The 23084-nt window shown below is 43.7% G+C and overlaps 1 protein-coding gene across 1 annotated transcript in view; it reads left to right on the forward strand.

Annotated features, from left to right (window-relative positions):
* Positions 1-23084, forward strand: part of SZT2 (SZT2 subunit of KICSTOR complex) — an 87876-nt gene that overhangs the window by 26188 nt on the left and 38604 nt on the right. Inside the window, exons 15-28 of the mRNA XM_063297773.1 lie at positions 950-1155; positions 2870-3094; positions 3349-3427; positions 4143-4234; positions 6572-6740; positions 7081-7201; positions 7292-7405; positions 7856-8053; positions 8128-8228; positions 15405-15540; positions 16572-16700; positions 18152-18356; positions 18634-18746; positions 19026-19257. Of these exons, the coding sequence (XP_063153843.1) occupies positions 950-1155; positions 2870-3094; positions 3349-3427; positions 4143-4234; positions 6572-6740; positions 7081-7201; positions 7292-7405; positions 7856-8053; positions 8128-8228; positions 15405-15540; positions 16572-16700; positions 18152-18356; positions 18634-18746; positions 19026-19257 (2120 nt within the window). The remainder of the gene's footprint in view (positions 1-949; positions 1156-2869; positions 3095-3348; positions 3428-4142; positions 4235-6571; positions 6741-7080; positions 7202-7291; positions 7406-7855; positions 8054-8127; positions 8229-15404; positions 15541-16571; positions 16701-18151; positions 18357-18633; positions 18747-19025; positions 19258-23084) is intronic.

Below are 23084 nucleotides of genomic sequence, written 5' to 3' on the forward strand. Positions count from 1 at the left end.
CCACAAGGAAGTGCTGTCCAGAGAACAAATGGGGTGATTTCCAGGATTCTCCTTACCTCTGGAGAATTCTTCAGGCTGCAGGAACCCAGCCTGCATCCAGAAACAGCTGCACCACCTGCTCTGCTTCAAAAAGGGGAACCAATCAATCCACCATTTCCCACTGGAAGTCAGTGCTAGATAAGTTTTCTCGAGTCACAGTGAACATTAATTAAAATTGCAAAAAATGCACAGCAAAAATTTGTTTGGTGGATATTTGTCACTTGGAATAAAGTTTTAGGATTACCAAGAAGTACAATTTGCGTTTGTATTTTTAGGTTGCATATAAAAACCTTGGGCTTACATTAGAAGCTTCTCTTCCAGAACTAAGTAACAGTGGAATTAGTACCCAAAGGTGGCTGGATGAGTCACCTTCCCAGCGATAGATAAGATAAAAAGCAAATCATCTCTAACTAGAATATGTAGAAAGAGACAGAATTTGGCCTCTTTGGACAGTTTTGTGGTAAACTGGTTCTATGAGAAATGTCCTTGTGGCACTTATGAACTTTATTAATAAAACATTTAAGGCATTGTTGTTGGCAAGAGCAAGCTAGCTCCTCTGTGGGGATTCTGGGACTGAATGTGGCTACATTATTGTTTTTATTATTTAACTTTATTTTTAATACACACATGCTTTCCCCAGGGTAGCATATAACGTTCAAACTGCAATTTAACTTTTTAAAAACCAAATGATTAAAGTTCATAGCATAACAAAAGCCTAGGCAGTAAATATATTACATTTACATATTACAAAAACATATTAATACATTAAAATATGTGGGAAAATGTTGGAATGTAGGAGAACAGCATGTGCTACAGAGAAGTTCACGGTCTGCCACAGCTGCTGTCCTTACGACTGGTGCTAACTCCTTGTATAAAAAGGGTTTCTTCTTATCTACTTACCTTTCAACAGATAGTAGAAGAACTGAGGGACTGTATCCTTCAGTTACGCTTCCCCCACAGAGTACAGAGCAAAGAGGCAACTCCAAAAGTGAAGAGAAAGGTCCTTGGCAGCAGTTCCCCATCAAAATCATCTTGTTTGCCTATGGCCCAGCCACCTCTCTCAGACAGACCTTGCCTTATAGTACTACATAAACCTCTGGAGAAACTCCTTATCAGGTATTGTATGGAGCATGCATGCATACATACATACATACATACATACATGCAGGATGTTAATTCCCTGAGATAGCTTTAACCAAGCTGGTGTTTTCCAGATGACTTGGGCTGTAGTTTTTGTCTTCCTTTATCCAGTGGACCACGGATGGCTGGGTGTAGTAGAAACGTCTTGGAAGGTTGCTTGGTTGGAAAAAGATGCTCTGGAGCTGTGGTGTTTAACCTTCCATATCTGAAATTTCATAAATCATCAGCAAAGAAATTTGCTGATAGAAAAAGTTTTTTCCCTCCTGAGAAACAGTATATAGTGTGTGTCTATAGACATCCTGTTAATTACTGTAGGTAAATTTTAAAGACATTTAAAATTACAGTAGTACTATTTTAAAAAAGTTTACTGTGACTGTAAAATAATGAGTGAAAGTCAAATGGAGGTGAAGCAGTATGCCACTGTGAGAACAGTTTTCTCTGTGCCCCCCTCCCTAAATGCAGAGAGAATGAGCTTTTTCTAGCACAGAACAATTTTATTGTATTTTGGTTTCAAGCACAACATTTTCAAAAGATATTCCGTTCCTAGACTTGGAAATGCATTGCTGAGTTGCTGATTCCAGTTATCTCAGTATATGGGACTGGAGACTAGTTGGTTTATCCTCCTCCTCCTCCTCTGCTTTTTTCTCTTATATGTTCTTTCCTGATTTGCTGGGGAGTCACATCTCATTAGATCAGTATTTCTCAACCTTGGCCACTTGAAGATGTGTGGACTTTAACTCCCAGAATTCCCCACCAAGCACTGGTTGCTGGTCGGCAGTGCCTATCACAGCTGTGGCACAACTGTTGCCACTCTCATTGAGTAAGTGCTCATTTTGTCTTGAGTTGAGTTGGAATCTGCAAATAGGGGAGCTGTAAAAGTGAAAAAGTCCACACATCTTTAAACTGCCAAGGTTGAGAAATACTGCGCTAGATTATACATACCATTGGTTGAGAAACACTGGTCTAAAGTTAGAATTAAAGTTCCTAAAGTTTAGTGACTTTAATTCTTTTCTTTTTCTGTTTTTTCTTGCACTTTTTTATTTTATTTTTCTCTCTGTTTCTTTTTCCTTCTTTTGATTTGTCTTTTGTATGGAAAAATTCTTAATAAATATAAATTAAAAAAGAGAAACACTGATCTAGTATACAGTTTGGGAGGAAAAGCTCATACTTAAAAGTTCAACAAGTCTTGTAAAATGTATAGCAGGATGAAGCACTCATGGCTCTCCAGATGTTTTTGCATCATTCCCAGTATCTCCAACCAGGATGACCAGTAATGATGTAGTGGTTTCCTGTCTTGGGGCATAAATAGTACTATCTGTCTCTTGCGTATTCTCCTCCTTTTTATTTAAAGAGTACTTAAAACAAAGTACTTTCTGGGAAAGGAAATATGCAGAGAAAACAAAATGTCCCTCTGTCTATGCATACTTGTACCCAGACAGGCACAACATATATACAGGGAAATTTTTCATCCCCAAAATAGCAAAAATGTATTGAGGGACATGTTAAGTGGTCTGTTTGCAGTGCATACATAATCCTCTCAATGATATCTTGAGATACATTTGTTTGATGAATTAAAGCCAAGATAAGGCATAGAGGTAGCTCACAAGTCCTGCACAGGTGGTGTATTGAGGCCATTATGAGAAATCCAACTCCATGGTCACCTGTTGCCTCAATCCTTTTTCTTTCTCAGATACGAGAAGCTGCCCTCTGACTATCGTGTTCCATGTCTTTTACCCTTGGAGAATCCCCCCATGTCAGGTCCGCTTACTATGGTGGCCAACCGCACAGCTTCCTCTACCCTGGCCTCCTTATCTCGCTATTTTTATCACCAGCGCTGGATCTGGTGTGTACAGTCAGGGCTGGTCCCGGCAGTGCCCATCACAGCTGTGGCACAACTGCTGTCCACTCTCACTGAGTAAGTGCCTATTGTGTCTTGAGATGAGTTGGAATCTGCAAATAGGGGAGCTATAAAAGTGAAAAAGTAGCAATTATATCTGAGTCACTTCTTTCTCTGAAGATCAGTTGCTTTTGCCAGTGTAGGAGTTAGGTGGGGGGTTGCATTTTCACTGTGGGAAAAGAACATTATGCTGAGTGAACAAAATATTCTAGCTCATGAGAGACCAGGGTGCAACAGCCTCATAACTTATTCTTTTCTTTGGGAATGTGCAGAATACGCCTGTCTGAGGGCTTCCATTTTGCTTCTAGTGGTGAAGGGATTATCAGTATGGTCCAAGAATTACCTATGAAGGTAAATCCTGTTTCTTGTTTTATTTTGTTACCTTCTCTGATGTCACCTTTTCCTGTTCACAAGGGAATTGGTGATAGGATGCATAAAAATATTGTGTGTGTGCCTTTGAGTCAGTGTTGACTCCTGGTGTCTGCCTGGACAAGTCCATGCAGTTGTCTTGGCAAGATCTCAGAAGTGCCTCATAGGACTGAGAGAGAGAGACTGGCCCAAGATCACCCATATGGCTTTGTGCCTAAGATGGAACTAGAACTCATGGTCTCCCAATCTCTAGCCTGATGCCTTAACCACTATACCAAACTGGCTCTCTTTAAAGGTTGCTAAAATTATTTTATTTTATTTTATTTTATCCTGCCTTTATTATTTTTATAAATAACTCAAGGTGGCAAACATACCTAGCACTCCTTCCTCCTATTTTCCCCACAACAACCACCCTGTAAGGTGGATTGGGCTGAGAGAGAGTGATTGGCCCAAGGTCACCCAGCCGACTTTCATGCCTAAGGCGGGACTAGAACTCACAGACTCCTGGTTTCTAGCCCAGCACCTATCAAGCTGTCTTGAGGGGGGATCAGGGTATGGGGTATGGAATCAGGGTATGAAGACCCAGAGGATTTCTGAGAGAAATTGCACTGCTTGTGTTCTAGTCCTGAGACCCCAGTGTCCTGGGAGAGAAGCAGCAAAGGAGCATGAAAAATGTACAGCCTGTTTTCTTCCACAGAGTGAATCCACAAGAGAGAGTGGCAATGAGAAGCACACCTGCATTGTCCAATATGTGATATTCCCTCCACATGCTACATCTACTAAAGACAGGTGAGGGAAGGAGTCCTGCCCTATAAGGGAGCATGTTATATCTTTATTGCTATTTAAGTATATTTATACGGTATTGATTTTATATTGTATCATTTTTTACTGACTGATACTTTATTTGTAAGCCGCCCAGAGTCATCGTGTACGAGATGGGCAGCAAAGAAATTGGATGGATGGATGGATGGATGTGGGAATAGAGTCTTCCAGGTTCTGTTGCTGCCGTTATAAGTGTGTGGATGTCTGGGAGGCATCCAAGGGTACCGACTTTTGCAATACTGACCTTTGGTTTTACCTACTGGAAAGGAGCCTTTGGTTCCAGTGCACACAAGTCTCTCCATCTCACTCCTCCCTGGAAAATTAACATTGGTTTAAAGATCCCACAGTTCTCGATATATTGTCTTCATTAATATAAGACAGTGCTGACTTACAGAAGTAATATTACCATATGAAAGTTATAATAAATACATGAATTATATTTAGGTGCTCAAGTCATCCATTCTGAAACCAGCTAATGTTTATATCTGTCATGAGCACTGATGGTGAGCAGGAGGGGGCCCCTATCCAGGGGGGAAAACGCATGCGTAGTAGCGAGAATTTGAGCTGTCATTCAAAGAGGCACAGAACAGACCTGCCTTGACTTTTGGGGTTTGTCTGTATGGGTTTTCTCATGCTTCTTCAGTTTGTTAGGATTTTCTGTCTAATGTAGCAGTAATAAAACACTAGAGACTTATTCCTCGTCTCGGCGTGGTTCCTGCTTGTTAGGACAATATCATAAACTATAAATGTGATAATATTCACTTCTTCATTTTTATTCTGTTGATGAATAAAAAGCCCTCTCTGTTGCAAACTGAGGTTCTGGTATTTACAGTTTCACTCACATCATTGTACCAAATTCCATTCAATTGTTATGTGCCTTTCTGGAATTCCAGACTCTGGATAACCCCACTTCTCTCCAAAATGAGCACAAATGGATACCCATTTCTTTGCACCTATGGACTAACACTCCTTAGACCTCCTGAGCTAGAAGCAAGCCCTTGTGCAGTCTTTGCTAGCAATGTGTACCTTTTTCAGGAACCCACAGCTGTGCTTCTCCAGAACCTGAAATTAATAAAAGTGTTTTTAAAAAAGGACATCATCATTGGATTCATGTAGACAAATATTGATTGGCTTGCCTACATCTCTGCATAATGCTCTATGCTGAAATGGAATGCCATTTCACAAAATGAATTGCAAAAATGTTATGGTGCAATGAAGAAAGCTGTAGAAATTTCACAATGAATATGTAATGACTAACATATTCATCCTGCCACCAATAAATTAACCAAGAGCCATGTTCCTTTGCTTTTGTTTTGAGTTCAGTGTTCTGTAAACCTCAGCAGTCTCGATACATAGCCTAAGGTAGTTAAATTGTTTTAGTGGGATTTTATCAGAATTTTATTGTATATTTATTTGAATTTTATTGTATATTTATTGTTCTGTATTGTAAACTGCCCAGAGTCCCTCCAGTTGGAGGAGATGGGCGGTGAAAAATTTGATAAATAAAATAAATAAGACTGCTGAAGTTAATTTCTTTTAGTCTCAAGCTTGGAGTCAAGGACAGTTTGACTTCTACTGGAAAGCCAACTTATTTGCTGGTATGCTGCAGTACTGGACTATAAGGAAGGCTGAGAAAAGGAAGATAGATGCTTTGGAACTGTGGTGTTGGAGGAAAATTCTGAGAGTGCCTTGGACTGCAAGAAGATCAAACCAGTCCATACTCCAGGAAGTAAAGCCAGACTGCTCACTTGAGGGAATGATATTAAAGGCAAAACTGAAATACTTTGGCCACATAACGAGAAGACAGGACACCCTGGACAAGATGCTGATGCTAGGGAGAGTGGAAGGCAAAAGGAAGAGGGGCCGACCAAGGGCAAGATGGATATATTATATTTAGAGGTGACGGACTCGTCCCTGGGGGAGCTGGGGGTGTTGACGACCGACAGGAAGCTCTGGCGTGGGCTGGTCCATGAAGTCACGAAGAGTCGGAAGCGACTGAACGAATAAACAACAACTAATGCTGCTGTATATGTTTAATATTTAAGGATGATTTGGAACTTCAACTGTCCCAGGAAATACCTGTCAGGCCAAGAGAAAATGTGGGTGAGGCTAGAGCATACTAGATTTGTTTTTATTTAACTTGGATTAAAATAATTAAATATAGTTGTTATTGTTGTTATTTCTTGTGTGTTTAATGCCATTTTCTCCCTCCTGTAGAGTTAACGTTGTTTAGCAACTTCTGGAAAAGCTTTTTTGACCCACACCCTGCTGTGCAGTCTCTCACATTACTTGCTTGCCTTAAAGTTTCTCTACAGATGAAGACAATGATACAGAAGTGGAGGCCATTGAGGTGGACATGGAGTTGAACATTGTCACAGAATGCTGGGTAGAGCCTCAAAGCGGCTACGTGGACGGTGTTCAGGAGAGTTGGCAGTACCTACACGGCCTGTCTTACCAGAAAATCCCCAAAGCGGTGTGTTTTTGTGATGGGGAGAGGCAACACTTGCAGGGGTGCTTGACTGGCAGCTAATATGCTGAGTTTTGTTCCTTGAGCTGAAAGGGAATTAAGACAGGGACTGCTACCTGTCTAGGGGTGGCTGGTGAAACAATTGCCAAAGCAACCTATGCAGCCAAATGATTGGGGAGGTTTTGTCTCTCTGAAGAATGAGACATGGCTTATGTTTGTATAGTGGCCGTGAATTATTCTTACATCACTGTGTCATTTTGAATGCATTTCTGAAGCAATAATCCTATTTTGGGTCCTTTTGAACTGGTTGTCCAGTCTGCTATCTTATTTCAGATTCCTTTTCCAGATCTATCCTCAAGACCTTACCTGTATCCATACTGTGCTTGCTTTTGAGTATATCAGCCAACTTTGCCAAAATAAGGACTGGGTTTTCCCAGCATGTGATTCAAGGCCCATTGCTGTTGAAGGTAACTGATTTATTTAATGCTTTCTAGACATTCCTTCATGAAGCTGGTCCTGTGGACTTAAGATTATGGTGTTTTATTTTTTTGCTATAGGTCATGATGCTCAAAGTGGCTCCCGTGTACATGAGATTCCTTTCCAGTTTGACCTCATGAAGCTTTTACCAAAATGCCAGCAGATTGAGATGTTTTTCTTGATGCTGACAAGAGGCAAGTTGGACTGGAGATTTTTGTGTGTATGTGTATCAAGGGAAGGATATCAGTTGCTCATTGTTTCTTCCAACTCTGAAAAATATAAAAATATTTTATTTATATATATATATATATATATAAATATAAATATATAATAATGAAGATGAGCACATCTGTAACGTGTGCCATCCTCTTTTGAACAGCCCCCACCCCACCATCATCTGGAGTTAATAAGTAGAGCTTTCTATTCAAAGTGTTCCTTGAGTAAACTTGACATCAGTGTCATAATGTGGTGTTTTTGAACACGCAATAATGGATCTTGAGGGAAGATCTCTACCAGTCAATACTCCTTTCGGTGTAGGGAAATTTGATGCTGCTTGCCTATCTGGCTAACAGATCTATATATAGTGAATTGCTGTGTCTTCCTAGCAGCAGAAGGATTTACTCATTGTTTTTATCCTCTTGTAGAAAATGGTGGAATCATAAAGGATTCTTCTTTCTTGCCCAATGAAATGCTTCTTGGCCTCTTCCATGGCTGTCTCCAGCATGACCTCAGTGACAGGGAAATCACATTATTGGACACAGATCATGTAACCTTCATGGAGCAGGTGCTTCAGCGAGACAGAGATGGCCACCCACCCCCATTTAAGCTCTCAGTGGTCCAAGGTAAGAGAGGCACAGTAGCTTCCTTCGGCTGTTCCTCTGATGGTTTCTCACCAACTTGGTTTTCCTTCCAGAAGAACTCCCAAAGGCTTCAGTTCCTCCTGAATGTCAGAATCCAAAAAACACTTACCACTCTTTTGGCATCAAAGACACAGCTACCTCTGCAAGTACACATCAGGTACAATGATCTTTTGAGCTCAGTGTCAACATCTGTCAGGGCCAGCCTCGCTCCGCAATAAGACACAGACTCACTTAATGGGTATTAAGGATTTCTGGTTTATTGGAATGATAGCTGACAGAACGAAAAACGGGAACGGGGTAGGTAGGTGGGGGTGCCCCTTTTATACCCCCCTGTATTGCCCCGGGCTTCCCCACCCCTCAATGGCCTGATTGCCCTTGATGGTATCCTTGATGGCTGTATGGGCGTTTTCCCCGGTCTCCTCTTTGTCTCCCTGCAACGGTTGAGTTCTTCGGGGCACCATGTGCTCCTCATCTCCACTCCTCTGACGTCTCTCTTTTCAGTTGTTGATGGGATCATGGGTGTGGGTGTCCTTGGGTGCTTGGTTTAATTCCTGAAAGATTATCTCCTTCCCCCTTTTCCTTAATGATCATGATCCACGTTGTGAGGCTCTTTGTGCCTTGCAACGAGGTCATGACATACTGCCCCCCCAAAGATGTTCTATGATGCTGGTTTCTCTGGGTATGCCTCATGGAACTGTCTCGTTAGTTGTCTAGCCATGACGTGTCGTGCCTGGACCCACTCTGGGTGTGAGAAATGTTTCCATCTCACGAGGTATTGTAGTGTTCCTCTTTGTTTTCTTGAGTCCAGTATTTCTTTCACTTCAAAATGTTGTTGATTGTCTATCATTATGGGTGGGGGTGGAGGTTCTTCCGTATGCCATTTGGATGTGCTCGTTGGTTTCAGTAGTGCACAATGGAACACTGGGTGGACCCGTCTCAAATTGTAAGGCAGTTCCAGTTTGAACGTAACTGGGTTGATTACCTGTATGATTTTAAAAGGTCCGATGAATTTCGGTGCCAATTTCTTCGATGGTTGTGAGGTCTTTATGAACTTAGTGGAGAGGTAGACCCTATCTCCCACTTTGTAGTTCGGTGCCTCCGCCCTGTGGTTGTCCGCATATTTTTTGTACGTTGTTTGTGCGTCTGCTAGAGCCGTCTGGATGATTGGCCAGGTTGTTGCCAGCTGTGCCGCCCAGTCGTCTGGTGAGCAGGGCAGGGTTTCAGGTTGCGGCAATTCTGGTATCGGTACAAAGTCCCTTCCATAGACCACCTTAAAAGGGGTGTGGCCAGTACTCTGGTGTACTGCGTTATTATAGGCCACCTCTGCAAAAGGTAGTAGGTCTACCCAGTTGTCCTGTTGATAATTTATGAATGCCCTTAGGAACTGTTCAAGTGTTGAGTTAAGGATCTCTGTTGATCCGTCCGTGTTTGGATGCCACGCAGTGGACAGTGCTTGCTTGGTTCCGATTAGTTTTAAAAATTCCCGCCAAAACTTTGACGTGAATTGTGTGCCTCTGTCGGTCACCAACCTGTAGGGGGCGCCGTGAATCCTGTATATGTGTGTTAGGAATAAACGTGCCAGCTGTTGTGCGGAGGGGATAGTCGCGCACGGGATGAAGTGTGCTTGTTTGGAAAAATAGTCTTTTACCACCCATATCACAGTTTTTCTTTGGCTGGGTGGGAGGTCCACAATGAAATCCATGGAAATTTCTTCCCATGGCCGGGAGGGGCTGGCTACCGCCTGTAACAGCCCGTGGGGTTTCCCTCCTTTACGTTTGGTGGTAGCACATATGGGGCAGTTGCTTACGTAGTCTTTTACGTCCTTTCTAAGATTTGGCCACCAAAATTGCCTCCTTGTTAGGTGGAGGGTTTTTACAAACCCAAAATGCCCTGCAGATTTGTCATCGTGTGCTCTGTGTAAAATTTCTCCCCGCAGTGATTCGGGCACGTACAAAGCTTTCTCCTTCCAGGCGATATTGTCTTTGAAAGATACATGTTGTTGGTTATTCTGCAACCATGTATCTTGCTGTAGTGCTTGTGTGAGTCTTTGTTGCCAGTTCGGTGAAATTGAGCGTCGCCTCCGATCGCTCCCCGCCGTTCGTGCTGGCGTGCGCTGATTCCTTGTCTGGCTCCGCGTGACAGCTGGGCAGCCGAGCTGTTTCTCGGTCCATACTGTTCCTACGATGTCGGAGGCTTGCGTGTCGTCCTGTGGTCGTCGGGAGAGGGCGTCTGCCAAGAAGTTTTTCTTGCCCGGTATGAATTTCAGCGTGAAATTAAACCGGCTGAAAAACTGAGCCCATCGCACCTGCTTCGGGCTGAGCCGTTTTGGCGTGCTGAGTGCCTCCAGGTTCTTGTGGTCCGTCCACACCTCGAAAGGGCAGGAGGCCCCCTCCAGCAGGTGTCGCCACGTTTCCAAGGCTGTTTTTACTGCAAACGCCTCCTTTTCCCATACGTGCCATCTCCGCTCCGTCTCGGAGAATTTGCGGGAAAGGTAGGCGCAGGGCTTTAGGTGGTTGTCGGAGTCCTTTTGGAGCAGGATGGCTCCGATGGCGAAATCGGAGGCATCTGCTTGCACCACAAAAGGCTTGGTGGGGTCGGGGTGCTGTAGCACTGGCTCAGCTGTGAAAAGGGTTTTCAGTCTCTCGAAAGCCGTTTGACAGTCAGCTGTCCAATTCAGTAGCGCCCCCGGGTTCCTCGATTTGCGCGTGTCCCCCAAGCCCTTAGTTTTTAGCAGGTTAGTTAGGGGCAATATAGTCTCTGCCAGCCTGGGCGTGAACCCCCTGTAGAAATTAGTGAATCCCAGGAGGCTTTGCAGCTGTCTCCTTGTGCGTGGGCGTTCCCACGCCAGGATGGCTTGGACCTTGCTGGGGTCCATTTCTATCCCTTTAGCAGAAATCCTATACCCTAGGTAGTCAATTTGTTTTTTGTGAAACTCGCACTTGGAGAGCTTTATAAACAGCTCTGCCTTGCGAAGTTTCTTGAGCACGTCCTTTACCAAGCGTTCGTGCTCACGTTCTGTTTCTGTGTAGATCAATACATCATCCAGATAAACCAAAACCCCCTTAAAAAGGTGGTCACGCAGGACCTCATTAATTAACTGCATGAATACCCCCGGTGCCCCTGCCAATCCGAAAGGGAGTACTTTATATTGAAACGCCCCCAATGGGCAATTGAAAGCAGTCTTCCACTCATCCCCCTCCCTTATCCGTATGCGGTAGTAGGCTTCCCTTATGTCCAGTTTGGAGAATACCTTACCCTTTACCAAGTGGGACAAAATGTCCTTTATTAAGGGTAAGGGGTATTTATTTGAAATGCTTGCTGCGTTTAACCCGCGGTAGTCTGTACAGAGCCGCAATGTCCCGTCCTTTTTCTCGCGAAAGAGGACTGGCGCTCCCACTGGAGAGTTCGCTGGCTCAATGAAACCTCTCGCCAGATTTTTGTCTATGAAGTCCCTTAACGTAGCTAGCTCTCGCTGGGTCATAGCATATATTTTTGGTTTGGGTAGGGGTACCCCCGGGACCAGTTCAATGGTACAGTCCGTTTTTCTGTGGGGGGGGAGTTTGTCCGCCTCTTTCTCACCGAAAACATCGGCGAACTCCCCGTATTTGGTTGGCAGTCCCTCTGGCAGAGCTGTCTCTCTGTGTTCTGCAGTCGTCGTCGCCCGCCCCATGGCTGCTCGGGGAACCCTGTCCCCTGACGGTGCTTGGTAGCACAAGTCAGCAAACTTAATCGCTCTGGTTCTCCAATTGATGACTGGGTTTTGCTGCACGAGCCATGGGATCCCCAGTATGAGCCGGGGTTGCCCCACCGGTGCCACGATGAAAGCCAATTTTTCCTCGTGGCTGCCGAGCCGTAGCGCGGTTTTTCCGGTGTATTGGGTGACCGGGCCCCCTCCCGCTGCAGATCCATCTAGTTGCGAGAACACCAAGTGGTGCTGAAGTGGATAGCAGCGGAGGTCGAGTGCGGCTGCCAGGTCAGGGTGCATGAGGCTTTTGGAGCAACCCGAATCAATGAGTGCCCAGACCTTTTCGGTTTTATTTCGATGGGTGAGGGTGACACGGACGTAGAGGGTGGGGCATTCCTCACTCACCCCTTTGTCGCAGCGCCTGTCAGTGCTCTCCACCTGTCCTTCGGCGCCCCTTAGGCCAGGTGGTTGTCGTTTCCCGCCGCCTCATCTGGGTTGCTGTCCTCCCCCTCCGAACTGTAGGGGTCGTGTCTGCGTCGGTACTCCCCCTTTGCTGCTGGTCGCTTTCTCGGCGCTGGGGTTGGTGCTGTTTGTGCCCTCCTTGGGCTCTCTCTGGGCGTCGTTTTGGGGCATGCGGCTGCTTTGTGGTCTTCCCTGCCGCACGTGAAACATTGCCCTTTTGCGAAGCGTCTGTCCCGTTCCTCCCTCCAGGGTTGGGGTCTCGCCCTCACCTGCCTTGCGCTGGTGCGTGGGGGTCTCGCTGTCGCCATCTGTCGCGTTTCCCTCCTTGCGTGGAGGAACGTGTCGTGGGCGTTCTCCGCTTCCGCTGCCAGCTGGATCCACCCCGTGAGGGAGCTGGGGTTGTCGCGGCCAAGTGCCCACCGGAGGACGTTTAAGTTGAGTCCATGTTTGAACTTCTCAATCAGTGTCGATTGAGACCACGTGTCTACTTTTCCGGCTAGGGCTTGGAACTCCATGGCATACTCAGCCACGGAGCGCGGGCTTTGTCTAAGTGTCTCTAGCGCCCTTTTTGCCTTTTCTTGCTCCAGGGGGTCCCTGAAGTGCCTTTCTAGTGCCTGCAGGAATTCAGTGCTGTCCTGCAGCGCCCGGGCGCCGGATTGGCACAATTGGACGTACCAATCGGCGGCCCGCCCTTTTAGTTTTATAGCCAGGGCATTGATTTTGCCCCGCTCAGTTCTGAAGCAGGGACCCCATTCTTCGAGGTAGTACCTCGCGTTAGTTAAAAAGAAAGAAAGTTTCGAGGGGTCCCCATCGAACTTTATGCCAAAGTCTTTGGCGGGTGTCCTGGTCTGGCTCCTGGCCCCCTCTGCGTCGTGCCTCGGGCTCTGCCGGAGCTGCTGCGGGTCGGGGTGTCTCCGGTTCTCTTGCGGCATTGGTGCCTCTCCCTGGGTCTCCTCGCAAGGTACTCGTCCCCTCGCTCGGGGGGGAGGGCGGGGGGTTCTCCCTCGGTCTGCCTCCTGGCTCCAGGCTCCGCCGTCGCCGTCGCCGCCCGCTTGGTCGTCCCTCCGCCTCTCAGCCTGGCGCATCTCCCGTCGTGGGGTGGGCTCCTGGGGCCGGATGCCGCCGCCGCCGAGGTTGTCCCGCCGTCTCACGTCCGGGCGCGCCTCCGCTCGTTGTGTGGCCTCCTGGGGTCGGGTCCCGCCGTGGTCGCCGCTGTCCGTTGGGTCTCCACCCCGCCTCGCCTCCCGGTGCGCCTCAGGTCGTCGGTTGGGCTCCTTGGGTCGGGTTCCGCCGTCGCCGCCGTCCCACTCGCCCTGCCGCCTTTCGACCGGGGTTGCCTCTGCGCCTCCTCCGTCGCGGGGTCCCTGTGCCACCGTCAGCTGTTGGAGCATCTGCCGCACCGCCTGCATCCCTTCCTCCAACGCGCCGAGCCTCTCCGCCATCCCCGGCTTCCCGCCGAGGTTTTCGCCGCTCCGCTCGCCCTCGCCGTTGGCCGTGGTAGAGGACGGGTCGTCCCTCGATCCCGCCGCGGGGCCAGGCACGCCCTCGCCTTCGAGCGCCCAGGGTGGTGGTTCGTCTCGCGCCTCCGTCGGGGTTGCCTGTAAGCTTGGAGAGGGTCCCCTCGTCTCGCCCCCGGTGCCTCGCGGGCTCCGGGGCGCCGGGGTGGGTCCCTCCCCCGCTGCTTCCCCCCAGCTGGGTTCCATACCTACCGGGGCGTTGCATCGCCCGGACCTCAGCTGCATCCCGCCCTGCGAGAGCGGGGCTTCGTTGCCGGGCGCCGAAGGGTTGCGCCTCCTCGGTTCCTGGTTCTCCATGCCTGGCTGGGTCCCTCACAAACGAGTTGGATAGGTGCCAGGTGGAAAAAAATTTTTTTTGGCGTTCCCGTTTTTATGTCAGGGCCAGCCTCGCTCCGCAATAAGACACAGACTCACTTAATGGGTATTAAGGATTTCTGGTTTATTGGAATGATAGCTGACAGAACGAAAAACGGGAACGGGGTAGGTAGGTGGGGGTGCCCCTTTTATACCCCCCTGTATTGCCCCGGGCTTCCCCACCCCTCAATGGCCTGATTGCCCTTGATGGTATCCTTGATGGCTGTATGGGCGTTTTCCCCGGTCTCCTCTTTGTCTCCCTGCAACGGTTGAGTTCTTCGGGGCACCATGTGCTCCTCATCTCCACTCCTCTGACGTCTCTCTTTTCAGTTGTTGATGGGATCATGGGTGTGGGTGTCCTTGGGTGCTTGGTTTAATTCCTGAAAGATTATCTCCTTCCCCCTTTTCCTTAATGATCATGATCCACGTTGTGAGGCTCTTTGTGCCTTGCAACGAGGTCATGACAACATCCCAAACATGTCACAGAATTTCCAGACTCGTAAGCTTCCCAGCTATTGTAACCTGCCAATTGAAATCTTTGCTGGGGGCTTTGTTGAAATAATCTAAAATGTGTTATGGTAGATAAGTAGATGGAAGAGTCTGACTTATGTGTAGAAGTCTGGCAGTTCCTTGATAGATGGCTTAACCTTCTTCAGCCTGGCCCTTTTCAAGATAGATACATTTCAGTTATCAAGGCATTGCGGGGAGGTGGTATCCCAGGTTGGGGAAAGCTGTGTATTAGTTGAAAGTGGTTATCTTGATCTTTGTGTGGTATCTTAGTTTTCATAAGACATTAACTGTGTTCACCTATTGTGAAAAGACTCAGCACAATGAACAAGATTCATGCTTCATGCATAGTATTAAGTCATCTGTGTTTTTCAAACTGTAGCAACTGAGTTCACACCATATTAAACCAAAATGAGCCATTATAGCTTCATGTCATCTGTGAACTTAGTTGTTATGTTTAGATCTAGCAGGGATGAGGAATCTGTGACCTTGGATATTGTGCCACAGCTCCCAGCAGCCATAAGTAGAATGGCCAATTATGAGGCATGCAGCCCAGAGTTGTGTTTGAGATGGGCAGTGGAAAAATGTGCCAAATAAATAAAATAAAATAAATGTTGGGCTTTATAGTTCAATAGCCAAACCACAAGTTTCCCACCCATGGATGTTAAGGTCTATATGGCTAAATGATGGGAGCAATTAATCTGTGATACCTAAAGCGTCAATATATTTTGCTTGCTTCATCAGGATTGGGAGCAAAACAGCCATATCTGAAAGCTATGCCATAATCCAATTATTTTTTCTCTTTCAGACTCCAGATAATATCAAGGAGTCAAAAAATGATATTTCACCAACATCTGTTGCACTCTTTCCCCAGTGGCGATGTTATGCCAAGCTGGTAAATTCACAGCATCTTTTCCTTACCTTCTTGCCAGCTATGTTCTCAGGTAAAGGACTTTACATTCCCAAAAGGGAATTTAAACCTATCTAGGGAATGCAAGAGAAGTTTAGCATTGGTTCTTCAATTATAAAGAGATGAGACAGGTATTTGCCTGTATATGGTAGTGAATAATGTGAACAAAATATAAGCTTGCAAGGTCTACTTTGCTTTTTAATTAGAAGCCTAAAATGCTTCAGGTACAAAGGATGTTTTTTTTATTAAAGGACTTTGAGTTGTATAATTCATTTTTAATACTGTATATAAACTGGGTTCATAGAACTAAGCGACAACAATCCATTCCTGGTCTTCTCACTTCACAAACTTTTCTTCATTTCAGCAAGGTAACTAGGTGGGATAGAAGAAATTAAATAAATTGAGCAAGGAGCAATCCCTTTTTAGCTGATCCAGATTACACATACCTAGGTGCATGTGTGTGTGTGTGTATGCTGTATATGTGTATATCTGCTGTCCAGCTGTGCTGTAGAATATGCATGGCCTTAGTATTAAAAAAAAAACAGAGTATGTTAGTCAAAACCAATCCTGTACTAGTATAAATTGTGTGAAATGTGTTACTGAATTTGCTTTCTTGTGTTTCACAATTTCTGTTTTCTTAGAGGAACATTTCTGTTTTTTAAAGAAGAGTTCAATGTCTTGCCTTTTTAATCTATCCTCAGATTGTGTTCATATATGATATTTTGAGGAAGTTGCAATTTAAATGTAATCAGGTGTGCTGCCTAACAAATTAGTAATATTAGCTCAAAAGGATATATATCAACTGCAAAACAATTTAAGTTTAAATAATTAATATGGCAACTAAAAGCCTGCCTAGAGAAGTATCACAGAGTTACTACCTTCCCACTGTCAATTTCTAATGGCCCCATGGGGAAAAAATGACTTTCTTGTGGTTGACATTTTGTAGCTGCCGAGCTGATGACCTTCATTTCATCCATTGCTGGTGGTAAAGAGGGAGAAAACACCAATCATATGCCCTGGGTGTAGCTTAGTGCAGCAATCCTTAACAGTGATTTCCTTTTGCAGATGTACAGAGATTGATGGCTTCTGGGCCAGAGCAGCCTTCAAAAGAGACAGATCCTACACTGCCCCAAGAAGCACAAGAGCTGGAGCCTGTGGCCTTGCTTCCAGCTGTCAGTGTCATACCAGCTGATGGTATGAATCCTGCTTTGCTTGTTTGGCTATGCTGCAAATGCTGGGTTGGAAATGTTGACTGGAGAAAGCACCGGTGACATTAAATTATAAGCATTTGTGACTATATACTATAGTCCAGGTGCAGGCTATTTAGATGAGCTTGGAGCTTTGTACTCCTCATGGCCTGGAATCTAGTCATGCAAGCCGCAATTGAACAGCAACAGCAGAGAAATAAAGTGGTGCAGGGGTGTGGTGCCATTTTGGGAAAGCTGAACTTTCACTAGATGGCAGTACAGATCAGAAATTTTAAATGCCAAAACAGGGAAAGATGCTTTAATCAAGCATTTCTGGCTATCATACTTTTGATCCAGTGGTGATGCCTTGGGCTTATTTGTCTAAGATCAATTTAGGCATGAACTTGCAGGTACTGATCTGAAACGACCAATTATTTCTTTCTTTCATGTACTGAGTCATACAGGCATATACACATTTATAAGCAGCTCAGGGAAGAGGAATAGTCTTCAGAACTCTCTCTTTTTTCCTCCTTTAGGAGAAACAGCACCAAATCAGCTCTCTTCTGTTCCTCAGAGGAACTGGAGGCAGAACTGATGCTCCTCTGTTGTTCTCAGTCATTTGCCATAGGAACTATTTATGTCTAACCAAGAATGATGTATGGGTTTTATGTCTGTTGGTGAAACACGTAATCCCAGATGGTTTAATAGCAAGGACTTTTGTTGTCATCTCTTCATAGTAAGCCAGAAGAAATCTTTATGGTAGTGAATCATACTGCCTAAGAGGCATGGCATATAAAGAATGCTTCTGCTAAAAAGGGTGGTTTTTCCTGGCACTGTACAGCAATCACCAGTGATAGTTGCCTTATGGAGGCGAATTCAACTTCCACGTAGTTGTAGAAACTACCATCCCTTCATGGTGCCTACTTAACTAATGAGCATAATTAAACAATAAACTTAAAAAAGAAATCTGCCTGAGACCAAACCCTGCCTGGCTCATTTTCCATGTTCCTCATCCATATGCTCTGTTGACAGACCAAGTACAAATCAAAACTCAGCCTTCTCCTCTTTGACACTTCATGTGACAGTCTGAAGAGCAGATAAGCCACTTAATATTCGGTCCAATGATTTGTCAGTTTAAATCTTTATTGGCTTACTAGCAGTAGCTTTCTGGTCATAGGATAAGTTTTCTCTATGATCTTCTCTGGATTAGAATAGTCAGAGATTGGACCTAGGGCCTTTGCTTAGAAAGCATGCACTCTGCCACTCCTGATACTTTGCAGTGGACAACAGCTGTTGCATGTTGGGCTGGGTAAAGAACTTACACGGCTGCCATGTTGCTCTGAACATCTGAGGTGCAGTATGAATTATATCCAGGTTAAAGAGGGAACACTTTCCTTTTCATTTGTATTAACGACCAGGAGAAGGCTGCTTCATACTCAAGATGTGTTTAATCTGCAGAAACTGTCCAGGCTGTAGGAGATCCAGATGCTGGATCCAAAAGAGAAGGACGCATCTCCTTCAGCCGCCAAGCATCTCAGCTTGACCTGGGCGAGAACTGCCAAGCATGCTGTCCTGTCTTTGTCTACAGTTGCTCCTTGGAGGTGCTACGGGAGCAGATGATAAATTCCAGGCCAGAGAAACCTCTACGGGATATCTTTTTCAGGTGAGGTCAGCTTGAAGCACATAAGAAATTCACTAGCATCTGTACATGTAGTAGGTAGATCTTGGACTGAGATGAAGGAGTTGATGTAATCAGGACTCAGTATCCTAGCAGTAGATGGAGAAGCATGCATAAAACTATGTACAGTCTGCTGAGTGCTTGTGTTGAAGCCAGGACCATTAAAACATGAATACAAAACCTGGAGGTAGGCTGAAGGGGATTTGGGGCCTTGCTTTAGATGATGCTTTTCCTAGGCTTATTGGGTACTTCTTTTTTCCAGAAGCCAGTCTGTGGAGCGCCCCACTAGTGCTCCTTGGCTAGATCCCAAGCACAAGGAAGTGGTGAGTTACTGCACTTTACTGCAGGAACATTCTCACCAGTGCTACGTGAAAGGTAAGGGACAGAATTACCCTGCTGGAAGTGATGAGGTTGGAAAAAGAGGGATGTTACATCAAGCCACCTTGTGCTTGCCCTAGGCTTAACTAGCGTCCGGGATACCTGGAAAGGCTGGACATTGCCATATGAATATAACAAATCTGTATCCCAGTGAGCCTCAAACAGTAACACCTGGGATGCTTTCTCTTTATTGTTTGCCTGTCCTGATGTTTGATTGAAAAACTATCTGAGGCACATTTGCAGGGACATTTAATGTTTATGTTCCTCATTTGTCAGGGCTGTTTCGGAGCCTGCAGCAGGGTCACAACATCAGCTCTCCTGATCTGCTCAGAGCCATGGATTTCTGTGAGGAACTTCTGCAGGAGATAGATATCACTCACTTCCTACTGACCCTGTGTAATCATGTGCGCACCTTCTGTGAGCGCCACCAGCAACAACTGCTTACCAGCTTAGGAGGAGAAGCAAATCAAGGCTCCCAAACACGAGGTGTACTAACATCAGTTTCCAGGTGGGATTGGCATTTGGTGTAAAGAAAGAACAGAAGGAATTGCTTATAGTGCATTGGTTCTGTGGCTTTTCAGGATTTTACATAAGGAAAAAGAAAGCGTAAAATGTACAAGAATAACAGTACTGAAAATATAGGAGAGATTTGCAAAAACTCCAGAAAATAGTGTAATTCTTTTTTTAGTTTGGAGGGGCTTTTCATTGGATTTTACCACTTACGACAAAATAATTGAAGTGAAAGGAAAAAAATAACTAAAATCAGAAGAGAAACATAAATATATATTGTCTCTCTCAATAGTGCATGACAACCAGGAAGAAAAGTACTTCAAGTACTTATTAAATTAAATAATGCTTTGCCATTGTGATCTTGGGCTTTTGAAATGATTGACAATCCCAGCTTCTGTTTTCCTTTGGGCAACCCAGAAGTCAGAAGAAAGAATAAGGGAAATGTGAAGTAAGAGGTGGGAAGATGGGATTAGTTTTTGTAAATTGAGGAAGTAGTTAGATTGTTAGGTCATAGTTCTGAAAATGAAGCTGGTGGAAGCTCAAAGATATATATAATCTGAGTTTAGTGGAAAAGTGCATCCTTGTGTTTATAAGGATGAGACATGATATTTAAAGGTGCTGGGATACCCTTGGAAATATCAGGGAAACAGTTTCAAGAATTACTGAGAACTTCATTTTGTAGTGCTAACTTTGATTGTTGATATGATTCATTGGGGTGACTTGCTGGCTTTCAAGGCTAGTTGAGTTAGTCTTCTGTAGCAGAGACAATAAAGGGTCACATGACACTTAAGACTAACAAATGTGTTATCACATAAGCTTTGATGAATGAGGTGGATTTGAAAGCACGTGCGATCATTTGTTAGTCTTAAAGGTATCAGAAGATTCTTTGTTTTGCTCATAATAACACATAGTGTGTGTTTATCCTATATATTTTTGTAATTTTTTTGCTCAAACTATAGCTTTGCAACTCTTGCCCTGGCCTCTTAACAATTTCACCTTATGCTCTCCCTTCATATTTTGTAACTTTTTGCTTATGGAAAATTTAGCTTGCAAAAAAAGTTAACAAGGCAGGTTAATCTCATGAGGAAGTGTGAGGCTTAGAAGAAATTTTAGCAAAGGACAGAACTTTAAAACACTATATAGCTTTCAGAAATAGCATACATCATGTAAAATACCTATGTGCATAGCTTTTTTTACTCTTTCTAATATTTGAATGATATTGATGCATAATTTGGACATTTTATGCAGAGTACAGATAGTTCTGCTTTGTATTTTTAAATTGCCAAGGTTAAAGGTTACTCAGTTAGAACTTTGTGAAGGATAATAATTCTTTGAACAGAAAACCCAAGCTTTCTTTATTAGGAGAAAGTACGTATTCAAATTGTTTCATGGCTACATTCCTGAACTATGTTTTAGCACTTTGCGCAGAGCAAAAAGTCCATGTACAGTACTTCTCATGTTTCTCTTCCCTGTGGAACCAGGAAGAGGAATAAAGCAGAAGTGAATTTCCCTTTAGCGGATTTGTAAATCCGCGTTGATGAACAAGCCAGAAATAAACACTGTTTTGCTGTTTTATTTAACAAGCTAGAGTTTGGCCAAGCAAAACTGAATGTTTGATTATTCTTCCTCTGAGTTCTAGAGTATGGGAAGTACATGAGCCTAGGCTTTGCATAGGCTTGTTTCTAGGCTCCATAAAATAGGTTATGATTTAGCATTATATGCAAATATGACTTTTAAGTTATCATAAATAAATAAGGTAAACTTTGCTGCACATTTGAGGGTTTTTAAAATTATTGAAGATTGTGGATATGACATGTGGATAAATCAAACTTTCTGGGACAAAAACATTATTTTATGAGAAATAAAAGGAAGTGCTTCTGTCATTTATAGTTTCTGATCAGAAATTTCAGAATATGATGCCCTTTATCAAAAAAGAAAGAGAAAGAAATGGAAAAACAGATTTCATATGGAGCAAGCTTCTACAATTCATAATATTTGATTATCAGTGATACATTTCTAGGCCTTCTGGTCATGGGAATGATACTTTAATTTTAGTTTGCATTATTTTGTACCTAGGATCCAGTGCAGGCCTGAAGATCTGTTTGATTTACACACTGAAAATAGAGCAGCCTGCATGGATGGATGGCTAGGTTCACATCTTGTCCTAAGCTTTAATGTGACTTGCTTGTTTATGGCTGATAGGAGAATGCAACTAAGATCAAGAGTTGAATTGCAGTTCGGTTTGTATTAAAGTAAGCTAATAATTTGCCATGTGTTTGCCTGACTGATAGCTGTGTCGACACAACATATGCTTGTTCTATCTTTAAGCCTTAATAGCTGATAGAGCAATAGGTGCAACTGCAGTAGAGGTTTTTTCTAACCTTGGATTTCCAATCTCTACTATTCATGACTTCTTGACTTATTTGCTACTATCTTTGATGTACCGTATAAGGAATCTAGATCTAGAAGCAATATTAACAATATTATGGCTGGACATGTAGCTGTTCTGGTTCTGAAGAAGCAGCTAGCTCACATAATAAATGCATTTTTCAGGGCTACAGTTAACATTATAGTATTCTAGGTACCACAAGTAAGTTCTGGTTTAGAGAACTATTACAAATAGACCATGAAACGATTAAAAATACTGAAAATGAGAAAAGCCTGTAATGAGGAATAGAAAAAATCAAGCATGTTGTATTTAGAGTGAAAGAGAAACTGTATCAACAGTTAAAGACTCTTGAAAACATTTATGGACAGGAAGAAAAATGGCTTCCTATGCTTGCCTGGGGAAGAAATAAAAATAAAGCAAAGATTTGTGGGGTTATATTGTGGCAGAACTAGTTATGAGGAAGCTTCATGCTTCAGGATTTGGATTTTCCCCCATTCTTTCATCTTGTAAATGTTTACAACTCCAGATAAACTGTCCAGTGTTGGACAGCCTTATAAATTTCTAAAATAAAAAAAATAAAATACTAATAAGCTATATAAATCTATTTAATCTATATAAAACTGCAGTGAATCAATTCAATCACAATATAATATACATTAAGGTTATGTAAATTATTCCAAGAAAATACACTAAAAAAATCACCTTTATTAATTTGCATTACTTAGTAGTTACTCTTCTTTCTGTCTCCATTTGCCTGAATCAATACATCCACATTGATCTGTATTTAAGGAGTCTATCCATTGATCTTCTGCCTAATCTCTTCTTGGTATAGAACTTCTTAAAAAATCAATTGACCTAGCTTCCATCAAATTAGCATTGGAAAGGTTTTCTACAACAGTAAATTAGGTGATTTGAGGATTCTTTTGAAGTCCAGTGTTGCAATACAATTCTCTGACAAAGGTGACTTAGAGACACCACGGGGTGGAGAGTAATTAGAATACCCCCTGCTGGGGGGAGAAGGGGTTTGGTCTTTCTACTACATTTCATCCAAGCTTAGACTAAGTAGAACTGATTCAAACAGCATTCAAAGCTTTTGAATTTGTGGTTAGAACTTCACTATGTAACTTTTTAGGAATAGATGTGTGAATATGTCCTTTGTTTCTATTAAATTCATTCATTGATTCATAGATCCTGCTCCAAAAGATTTTATTTTACTAAGAAATTTATAAGGCCACCCAAATCACAAGACTCTGGGTGACGTACATCAATAAAAGTAAGAAACAATCAAAATTGAACAAAAAATAATATAAAACCCACTTAACAAATCAAAATACACATATGTATAGACATACAGTAGATGTAGCCAAAGCCAAGGCAGAGAATAATAAACACTCACTCTCCAATAGAATGGGCTCACTTACTTTCCTGGCCCAATG

The sequence above is a fragment of the Candoia aspera genome, chromosome 3, assembly GCF_035149785.1.
Source record: "Candoia aspera isolate rCanAsp1 chromosome 3, rCanAsp1.hap2, whole genome shotgun sequence".
NCBI classification, from domain to species: domain Eukaryota; kingdom Metazoa; phylum Chordata; class Lepidosauria; order Squamata; family Boidae; genus Candoia; species Candoia aspera.